General features: G+C 44.8%; 1 protein-coding gene across 1 annotated transcript; it reads left to right on the forward strand.

Annotated features, from left to right (window-relative positions):
* Positions 1-4,461: 4,461 nt before the first annotated feature.
* CRYBA1 (crystallin beta A1) lies at positions 4,462-11,131 on the forward strand. The gene is made up of 6 exons (XM_019646966.1): positions 4,462-4,510; positions 5,870-5,934; positions 6,448-6,566; positions 7,844-7,985; positions 10,279-10,421; positions 10,856-11,131. Exons 1-6 carry the CDS (start codon positions 4,480-4,482, stop codon positions 11,001-11,003), a joined length of 648 nt encoding a protein of 215 aa, XP_019502511.1. The 5' UTR covers positions 4,462-4,479; the 3' UTR covers positions 11,004-11,131.

The raw sequence follows: 11,131 nt of genomic DNA on the forward strand, positions 1-11,131 counted from the left end.
CAGTCTTAGTTGTGGAGGGCGCAGCTCAGCTCCAAGTCTAGTCGCAGTTTTCAACCTAGTTGCAGGGGACACAGCCCACCATCCTATGCCAGGAGTTGAACCAGCAACCTTGTTGTTAAGAGCGCGTGCTCTAACCAACTGAGCCACCCAGCTGCCCCTGAAGATGGTTACTTTTTACACTGTGGTCTCTAGAGGACAAAAGAGAAGCAGATTGGCAGAGGGCATCACAGAGTGCTCCGGATAAAGGTGGGAGGAACCTAGGGTTGGCAGATAAAACGCAGAATGCCCAAATAAATTTTTTTTTTTTAACAAACCCTTGTGTTGAGGGCTGACTTTCAATAGATCCCAGCAAGGGAGCTGCTCTGCTATGTATGTTATGAAACCCTGACCTTCAAAAGTAGGTCATCTACGAATGGTTTAGCACCAAATAATTTTTTAGTATAAAAAAATGTTTGGGACCTACATATACTACAGAATATTCATTATTTACTGGAATTCAAATTTAACTGGTGTCCTGTATTTTTATTTGTAAAATCTGATCACTCTAAATGACACACAGAGTTGGACTGTCTGGCTCTAGTGGAGAGAGTTGGCTGAACATCACCTAGTACGATAAGTCCTATTTTTCTAACAGTTACATAGGGTTCCAGTCGAGAGGAAATGACTTACGCTGCAGTATCAAAAAATTCAATGGACTGAATTAGGCTCCTCAAGCCAGTTACATACAGAGGAAGCAGGCTAGGGAGATTGGGCCTTTAGGACAACAGCACCCCATGCAGGTGAGCACCCATTTATGCCTGGAAGTAGAGGAATGGATGACCGCAGAAAGTACTCAGAAAGAATTGGAGGCTTGAGGTGCCTCCCAAGATCAGTGCTTATGCCTTCTCAGGCTGCTCAGGCACTGGCTCCCCCGCTTGTTTAAAAGGGTGGCAAGGGACAGGGCACACATGGTCCCCCAGAAGCAGCCCCTCATGGGGGAGGTAGGTGATGGCTGAATGCTGACTGGGCCCTTTTCTTTGTACCCATCCTGCTTATTCGCAAACAACAGAAGTGCTACTCAGCCGCCTGCCTGCTCAGCCTCATTATGTTCTTGCCACAAAGTGCTGAGTCCAGGGGCTGTCCTGGCCCCATGACCTCACCCTCCCACATTGGGCCTCATCCTGTGAGGTTTCCTGGGCCCTTAGGCAAGGCCGGGGGTTCTAGCCATCCACAAAATTCTACTGAGCATCTACTCTACCACGCTTGGCATGTAGCCCAAGTGTTGAGGAGCCCAAGGTTCAAACTGAATGTTACATTTGGGGGTCTTTTCATCTCCCTTAATGTCAGTCATCCCCCTCCAAATCTAATAGCGCATCCCACTGGACAGCCAGTTGCCCCACCAGCTTGCACAATAAGTGTGTGGACTGAGAACATATTTTGAAATCCATGTCCCCAGTAAATCAATGCCCTTTGGAAAATTAGGCTGACATAATGAACTGCTAAAACTGAATAAAGAAAAATATTAGAAACAAAGAAAAACTGAATGAATGTGGTCTTTTCCAAATTCAAAGAAAATCTTTTTTTTAATCTGATAACTTTTCTAAAATCTTTGCTGCTTGCTCCCACTTGTCTCTATGAAAATCTGACCGACGATGGGTATCTGTTTGGGACAATTAATAATATAGTTACCATTTATTGAGCTCTAACTGAGTACTCATGCTACCCTGAACACCTTCATCTCCCTTCAGTGGTGGGTCAAGTAGATATTATCATCCTACTTTACATCAGAGAGACAAGGTTGCCCAGAGGAAAGATTATGGGCTTTGAGTCAGATAAACATGCATTCAAGTCCCTGCTGGGTTTCCTGGCCCAGACCTGGGCCCCTCAAAACCTCAGTTATCTCATCTGTAAAATGGGTATATTATAATGATCTACCTCATGGAATGGTTGTGAGGATAAAGGAGGCACTTGTCTGGTTCACTGTAAATGCTCAGTGAGCTGTAGCTATTGTTATTATGGATGAACAGGAGAGATCCAAACTCAGCTTGGGAGAAAGGGTTACAAGCTGGTTGCTCCCTCTGTTTCCATTTCTGGAGTGGCTATGTCCTGACTTTCCTGGGAAGAGATGGGGGTTGGAGGGAGGGGTAGAACTCCAAGGCCAGAACCAGCATGGGGCAAGCAGGTGAAGCAACAGTTCCCGGCAATGTGAGAGGGGGAATCCTCTAGAATTGGGTTAAAAACGATATTGAGGTGATATTTGGAAAGCATGATGGTTCGCACTGGAGATCTGATAATCCTGCAACTTCCTCGGACTTAAGGTAATTGAGGAAAGTGGAGGGAAGACAGGCTGGGGCTGTGTATGACTCCAGGAATATCGGATGGATACTGGCAAATTGTTTGCATAATAACCCTGATTTTTGCCCCCCACAACAGTTTTATGTATGTGTGTTTGGGCTTCAAAATCAAACATAAAAAAGCTCTACTTTTTCTGCAAAAGTAAAAATACTAGCTCCATCAGTCTTCACTGTACTGACTCTTCAGTAGGGTATAAAGCTCCCAAATTAAAATGCCAAGAGTATATGAAGCACAATTACAACATAAGCAGGTCAGTGGTAGGCAAGGTAACTATGGGCTATATCATGGTTACCTCTGTGCCCCCAGAATCACAAAACCCATCATAGGATGTCATTCATTTATTCAAAACCTGTTTATTGAGCTAGGAGTTGTGCCCAGAGATGAAGACATAACGATGAACAAGAAAGATCAAGTCCCTGCCTTCACAGAACGTGAAGTCTAGTGGAGGAAGGAGATAATGAAGCATTCCATTTCTTTATTTTCAAAAATAACTTGGTTTTGATAGAAAATATGTTCACATTGTTCAAAAGTCAAAATTACATAAAAATTGACAGTGAAATGTTCTGTTCTGTTCCTGAGCCCCAAGTGCCTCTGTTCTTCTCCATGCAGCCCAATATTTCTAGCTTCTAAAGTAATTTCTACAGCATGATCAATGCAATAATTGGAGAAGTACAGGCTTCCATCAGAGCACATAGAGAGGGTATTTAAGCCAGTCCAGGGGTTAGGGAATAAATGAATGAATGAATGAACAAGTGACCAAATAAGTGTTTCCTTGAGACCCTAATTCGGTGGAGGAAGGAAAGGTGAGGAAGAACCACCAGCCATGGACAGCTGATGCCTTAAGCCCTTGCACAGCCACCAGCTGGCCAGAGCCAGTCATCATCAGGCCACTCTGTCCCTTGCCAGCCATTGATCCAGACATCACCAATTAATTAAGCAGCAGAAATGTCCTGGGGAGGTGCCTCATGCTTAGCATCAGATCTGCATGTCTGAAATGTTCTGCCCACATCTACAAATACCTGTGTACGTACCAGAACTCACCCTGTGATTTTTGGTTCTGAGAAAAGGGAACTCCAATGAATCTCGAGTCACAGGCTGGAGAGATTGGCCGAGGGACCGAGAGAACTTCACGTGGAAAAGTTTCTTTCTCCCCAAGCTGCTATGAGATTTTCTTCAGTATCTGTTACCAGAAAAAGAGTAGGGTGATAAGTAATAATAAATCTACCATGTGTCAGGCAGATGTTAACTCCTTTTGGGGGATTGGAGGGGAGCTGGGATTTGAACCCCATCTGCCAGAGGCTTGAAGCCCTCCCCACCCACTGCACACTCCTGCTTCTCACAGTAGCTGTGATCCTCCCCTTCAGGTCCCCCGGGGAAGCCCATGACTCCCCTACAATGCCTTTGCCAAGTGCCCTGAACTTCCAGAGAAAAATCATTTTACCCTTTAGGGTACTACAGGGCCTGTGAGACTACTGAGGGCCTAAAGCAGTACATTCAAAACCACCAAAAGATTTATTGGCTCCAAATTTTAAAAAGAAAACTGCAAAATTAAAACGAGTAAATATTTAATAAAATAGCTACAGGGAGAGTCATGTCTACCAGTCAACTGTAATTGAATTGAACTCTTACATATTTATATATACATATAGCATAACAAAGGTTTCCAAGAATAGAGTGAACCATTTTTTTTCTTAATAACATTCAGAATTGTAATAATCCTTCACATTTTTTTAACAACAACAAAAAATGTGTTTTCTATATGGGAAGTGAGGTGCCTTTTAATGTGTGCGTTATGACATGGGGTCTTCGGAAGGTCCTTCGGTGGTGTGAGGACGCTGGAGAAGGACAGGGGACAAACACTCCCGCAGAGGCCTGGCTTCACCTCCAAGCTGCTCTGAGATCAGGACCACAGCAGCCAAGGCGTGCAGCCGCCAGCCTCACCCACAGCAACCGGGCCTGTCTGGATTTCTGTTTCCCGAGTTTAAACAAAGGCCTGACGGATGCCTACCCAGCAGGCTCAGCCACCAAAGCTTTGGGGATCAAAAAAAGAAAACAAAAGCAGAGTGAAAGAAGAGTGCTGACAGAGCCAGAGACCATCAGTCTGCAGGGCTATAAAGAGCAGGGCCACAGAGAAAGTGGCACCAGATGGCGACCCAGACTGTACAGCAGGAGCTGGGTGAGTCAAGTCCTGAGGGGTACCCTGGCCCTTCCTTTTTTCCCCCTGCAGAGACAGGCCCAGGAGGGTGCCTAGTTTTCCTGCCTTGTGGTCAGAGCTTCCTAGGGTGGCTGCAGAAGAGGGGAACTCCGCGAGGAGGCAGCCTTCTCTTGTCACACCAAGAGGAGGCACTTACATGGCAATAACCACTGCCCTAGTGCTAGGATCCTGGCTGGGAGGGGGAATGGGGTCCCAAGAAATGACAGGCTCCTGGGGCACAAGGGGAAGGTATGGATCAGGAGGAACCGGTAGGTCTGTGACATGCTTATTCAGAGGTTCAGAATGGAAAGCTATATCACAGAATTTACATGCATCAGTCCCTGGGCCTGATAGCAGCCAGAGGGAAGGGCCATAAACGGGTCAAGAAACCTGATGTACACCTGCCTCCCCTCTCCCTTCCTCCTTTACTCTTCTTACCATCTTTTCTGTCTACCTAACCTCTATGAGCCTCAGTATTCTCATCTGTAAAATGGGAATGATGATAGTACTTACTTCATAGGCTCGTTATGAAGATTACACATATTAATGCATGTAGAGCATTTAGAACAGAGCCTGGCATACAGTGAGCCATTGTTAAGTGTTTATTATTATCCTCATTTTCCCCCTCACTTTCCTTCAATAAGTCTTTTTCAATGGCACCCATTCACCTGCCTCCAATGTACCACTGCTTCAACATGGACTCAACTTGGTGCTACATCAGTCACTCAGGAGACCCAGGCCCTGCAATTGAAAGGTTCGCCAGGACATATTCAATAGGAACACAGATAAGTCCTGTGATGAGTGCTAGAAATCAGGAAAGAAATCAAGTCGCTGCAGGCTGGGGAAAGCGGCAGTCTCTGTGAGGATGCAAGGCCAAAGCTGAGCAGGCCTAGAAGACAAAGAAGTAAGGAGGGGATGGCAGCGTGGCCATACACAGCCAGTCAGGTTGAGGGCTGTGAGGAGTTTATTGAGGGTGAGACCACACATTGGTAACATGAGGGGTCTGGATTAGATGGTTGGCCAAGGAGTTTATATTGAGGTTGTGAGACTGAGGGAATGCTGCCACCTGTAGGGGGCGCCTGGAGGCAGGCAAGAGGAGGAGAGCTCCAGTTATCAAGAAACATGATGCTTGTGCCATGCTATACTGCTTCTAATCCTTACAATAACCCTGAACGTATAAGCGCTACTGGTGAGAGACAACTGAGACTCAGCTAGTGAGAGGCAGAGCCAGGATCCCAACCAAAGTCTATTACTTTCAAATCTCCTTTACTTTCCCCTGTGCTCCATCACCTCATCCCCCACCCCAGAGGCCATGTCATTGATGTGTGTTCTGCCTTCCAGAAACCTTTCCAACCACCAAGATGGCTCAAACCAACCCCATGCCAGGGTCTGTGGGGCCATGGAAGGTAAGCTCACCCCCATCACGTGGAAAATTGAGCCAGGTTCATGAGCCAAGTTCTAGTTCAAGGCATGAAAGGGGTTTATTACAACTCTCTCTCTGCATCTTAAGTTTCATAGCAGGTGTGGCTGGAGAAGCTAAGAAATAATCGACGGGGAGCCCCTGGGACTCCCAGCATCCTGGCCTCTGGGCCACATTTATGCACGAAGCATGGTGGATAAGTGCCTGAGTCTTTGGTCTGTCCACTGGGCCCGCTGTCCTCCCTGGCAGACCATTTCTATCATAAACCAATCCCCCACACCTCATCCTTAGGCTGCGCATACGAATACCACCACCCAGTGGTATTAATTCAAACCTCTTCCTACCATGTCTATACTGGACGAAATCTCATCAGGTATCCTGGGCTACAACAAATGATGGAAAGCATAGGGTTAGACACATGCTACGCTGTTGACAAGGACCTCTGTTCTTCCTGATGTACCACATTCTAGCTCTCGATTCCCATTTAATCCCATTTCAGATAACCATCTATGACCAGGAGAACTTCCAGGGCAAGAGGCTGGAGTTCACCAGCTCCTGCCCAAATGTCTCCGAGCGCAGTTTTGATAACGTCCGATCTCTCAAGGTGGAACGTGGCGTGTGAGTATGGACCTCAGTAGAACCTCCGGCCTCTTTATTTCCAGTCCCTACAGACATGGGACCATAAAGGTGGGGATCAGGGAAGAAAGGTGTTCCCCCAGACTCTAATCATTTCCAGGAGAGAGTTCCTCCAGACGGGTGTAATCTCAAAAGAAATCACTACATGTGGAATTCAGTAACTCAAAGTTAGAAGGAACATGAGGTTCTTAGTGGCTTGGTACTAAATTTGGGGGGAATTAAAGAAATATATGTCACTGGGTGGGGCAGTGACAGTAATGAGATCTGGGCTTCTGGAGCCTATAGGCTGCCACCTACCTCAGAAGAGCCACAGGCCCCTGGAGCTTTTCCTGCCTGCAGAAGAGAGGAAACTGTCAAACGGCAGCCTCTACAGCTAACGCCCCTCCTCTGTGTCCCAAAGCAGACACCACTAACTAATTTCTCTGTGGAGAAAAGGAACTCAGTCCCAGGGCTTGAGAGCCATATTGGTTTATAGTAAGCCTTCCAGGAGTTTCTTGTTGATGGTTAATCTCCTTGGTGAGGAAGACGCTCTCTTGTTTTGTCTTCTGATTCTTGGTGGCGTAGTTGAGGTCTTTATCATCGGCCTGGAAACACAGAAGGGAGAGGACTCCCTTTTGGCCTAGGCAGGACTGGCTTTGCATGTGGATAGGCTCTCCCAAGTTGCTCACCAGCAACACAGAGCTCTTGAACCCTTTCAAAGGAGTAAGACTTTAAGGTGTCACCAGTAACTGAGACCCTGGTTATGAAAAATGGATTAGAGGTGTTTTAATAAATAAGGTATAGGTATGTAACAGCAGGAGAAAGAACCCACCCGGGGACAAGGAAAACAAGAGACTGGTAACCCATCAGCTGCCTGTTTATCCCTTTGCTCCCTAAGGAAGAAGCTGGTAGGTTTGGCTGGAGCCAAAGCAATAGTCAGTCACTTTTATCCTGAACCTGGAGCTCCAAGTAAATAAGGTAACTTGGAAAGAGAGGAAATAGAAGTTTAGACTGCTAATACGATTACTCAGGTTATTACTCAGGAACCAGACCCTTTCAGTGGCTAATCCCAAAACAAATATCACAGTAACAAACCTGCTTAGCGCAGTCGCCAGCTCATTCCCAACCTCTTGGGATAAACGTATTACTTCATATGGCTCTATTGGAACTGCCTTGATATTTTACCTCGCTATTAACATCTAAAACAAAAGATGCATTCTCCCGGAGGCCACATAGGCTCTGAACACTGCAAACAAAATACCACTGCTTGTCTTTGGCAGCTGGATTGGTTATGAGCATACCAGCTTCTGTGGGCAACAGTTTATCCTGGAGAGAGGAGAATACCCTCGCTGGGATGCCTGGAGTGGAAGCAATGCCTATCACATTGAGCGCCTCATGTCCTTCCGCCCCATCTGTTCAGCCGTGAGTCTCTGAAATTGTTACTTCTGTGCCTATGGGGAATGGGGCAAGAGAAGATGCATATGGACTGACATGTTACTTCTGATCAGTTTTGCTGAAATGTGGCAGGAAGAAGGATAAAAGTAAAAAAAGAGAAAAACATACTGCTCCCTCTGTTTCTAAACCTGCCATCTGATTTTTTCTCTACGAGATGGTATTTTTTTTTAAGATTTTTTTTATTGGGGTATTGGGGGCATGGGAACAGTACTGGGGAATTGGGGGAAGGGGAATAGACAAGTTGCTGTCCTTTTGTTCTTCAGTCTAGTTGTGGAGGACGTTGCTTCACTGGCCCAAGTCGGCACCATCATTGAGCTCTTCCCGGTGAGGCAGATCAGTCGCCGGCTTCTGGACGGCTGCTCACTGCGGCTGCTGGCTGCTCACGCTGGCTGCTGGCTACACACGGTAGCCCATGGCAACCTACTGCCACAGGGGCTGCAGCCTACACCCTCACCGGCGACTCACAGCAGCCCAGCTCCAGGTTGAGCTGTTGTTCAGCATCTTAGCTGTAGAGGGCAGTGTCACTGGCCCTCATATGTGGGATCCGAACCGGGGCCCTCTGGCATCCCAAGCCAGTTCTTAACCATCGCGCCACTTGGCCGGCCCGAGATGGTATTTTTATTAAGCTAAAAGTAAAGGCCAGGGTGACCGGTTAGCTCAGTTGGTTAGAGCCATGGTGCTGATAATACCCAAGTTGCAGGTTTGGTCCCCATGTGGGCCACTGTGAGCTGTGCCCTCCTTAAAAGTGAACTACGCCATTGTAGCATGAAAGCAATGTGTAACCAATGACCATGGCTGTTCCCCAATAAAAAAAATTTTTTTAATAAGATAAAAGAAATAAAAGTCCTTTTTATAGGTGGCAGAAAGTGGACACTCAGCCCAAATCTTTAAAAGTGCAGTAGGATAACTAGTGAGAGCACTCACCTTGTAGTAAAAAGTAAATCCCTGGCCGAATTTCAATCTGTGTAACATTTTACCTAGAAACAGGGAAATACTGAAGTAACCCTTCAATAAGGGGGGATGACCAAAGAAACAGGCAAAGTCTTCCAGTCTTATCTTTGATTCATAATAACCTTATTTCTAATACTATGCATTATTCAATTCTGCATCAGACTAGGGTGCTTCTAAAGTCTTCAGAGAGTTCAAGCAGAAGCAGGGTAATCTTCAAGGGTTTGTTGAAAATGATCCCTATATTAGGGGAGTAAGGCTGGGCTTCCAAATATTTGTCTATATCATGTAATTTCCTCCAAAATTCAAGTAGTGAAGAAGTTATAAACAGTTACAGATCTAAACAGTTATAGATCTTAAAGTACTGTCCTATCTGAATGGGTTCTCATCTCACTTGAACTCCGCATTTTTCTAAGGCAGCAGTTCTCAACCTGTGAGTCGCGACCCCTTTGGGGGTCGAACGACCCTTTCACAGGGGTTGCCTAAGACCATTGGAAAACTAAAAGATATTTACATTACGATTCATAACAGTAGCACAATTAGAGTAGCAATGAAAATAATTTTATGGTTGGGGGTCACCACAACATGAGGAACTGTATTAAGGAGTCGCAGCATTAGGAAGGTTGAGAACCGCTGCTCTAAGGTATACTTTACACATAGTACAATGCATAGATCCTAAGTGTATATGCTCATGAGTTTTGAAAAATATGTACACCCATGCAACCAGCACCCTATTCAGATATATAGAACAATTCCATCGTCCTATAAAGTTCCCTAGTGTCCCTTTCCAGTCAACTGCTCCTCCCCATATTCTATCACCAGGGCTAGTTTTGACTGTTTTTGTACTTCATATAGGTTAGTTTCTGCCTTCTTAATGTTTGTGTAGTATTCACACCCCCTACTGGACTTTAGACTATTTCCAACACTGTACACACACACACACACACACACACACACACATTTCCCTATTAATTTGTAGGATGTTTTTCTACATTAGTGAATATTAATCCCTTGGTTGGCTGTGTGTTCCAAGTATTTTTTTCTGCTGTTATATTTTCTTCATTAGTCTTTCGTGTTCCAAAGTATATCAGTTATTTGTACATTTTAAATGTTATGGTATTAAATTGGATTAAACAGGATTATGGGTAAATTTTTTCTTATAAATCTCCACATTGCCTCAAATATTTTTATAATCAGTATCATGTACTTCCTTCTGTAAACAAGGAGTATTTTTATTTTGAAAAATATAGTAATTAAAAAATTAAGATAGCCATAACACTGGTACTCAACTTTAAAAAAATTTCTGTTATAGAATCATAAGGAGTCCAGGATTACCATCTTTGAGAAAGAAAACTTTACTGGACGCCAATGGGAGATCTGCGATGACTACCCCTCCTTGCAAGGCATGGGTTGGTTCAACAATGAAGTTGGTTCCATGAAGATACAATGTGGGGCGTAAGTGCAAAAACAGGGTTGGAACTCATTTCAAAGTAACTCTTGCAGGTGGTAAGCCTTATGAACATTAATATATCAATGGTCATGTCTTACCAAATTTCATACAGCAACATCATATTGGTATGGCTGTCCGACTCGTTAATAATTTTGAATCTCAAATCCTTGGTACCAACCACCATTAAAAACCACTTTTTTCTCCTCCAGACATTCCTCTATGGAACCCTTTATGTTGACTAGCCTTGTATCTTTTTTTCATGATCAAGGTTAATTTTCAATTAATTGTAGCCATATTATGCTCACAAATGGTGCCTAGCACACTTTCTAAGCCTCAAAGCATTCCATACCAATTGTGTTGAGCAAAAAGGCTCAGGTTTTGGGGTGCTCACCAGGTTCCTAACTAGTTTTAATAATCCAACGTGCTTTGGATTTTCTAGCTGGGTTTGCTACCAGTATCCTGGATACCGTGGCTATCAGTATATCTTGGAATGTGACTGTCATGGAGGAGACTATAAACACTGGAGAGAGTGGGGTTCTCATGCCCAGACTTCGCAGGTTCAATCAATTCGCCGAATCCAACAGTAGTGGACTGAAAGTTCTAAGAGAATTCCTCAAGCATGAGACCTTGCTAAGCAATCTAAAATGAGATTTATGTTCTGCTCACAGACATTGCTTCCAAATGTTAGCTGCTGAAATCCACAATAAATGTCATT

This window comes from Hipposideros armiger, unplaced genomic scaffold (genome assembly GCF_001890085.2).
Source record: "Hipposideros armiger isolate ML-2016 unplaced genomic scaffold, ASM189008v1 scaffold_108, whole genome shotgun sequence".
Taxonomy (NCBI): domain Eukaryota; kingdom Metazoa; phylum Chordata; class Mammalia; order Chiroptera; family Hipposideridae; genus Hipposideros; species Hipposideros armiger.

Excerpts from the sequence above, each read along its gene's own strand:
- CRYBA1 (XM_019646966.1), top strand. The coding sequence starts at position 4,480 with ATGGCGACCCAGACTGTACAGCAGGAGCTGG. Across the intron at positions 6,567-7,843 it reads CTCAAGGTGGAACGTGGCGT|CTGGATTGGTTATGAGCATA; the intron begins GTGAGTATGGAC and ends TGTCTTTGGCAG. Across the intron at positions 10,422-10,855 it reads ATGAAGATACAATGTGGGGC|CTGGGTTTGCTACCAGTATC; the intron begins GTAAGTGCAAAA and ends TGGATTTTCTAG.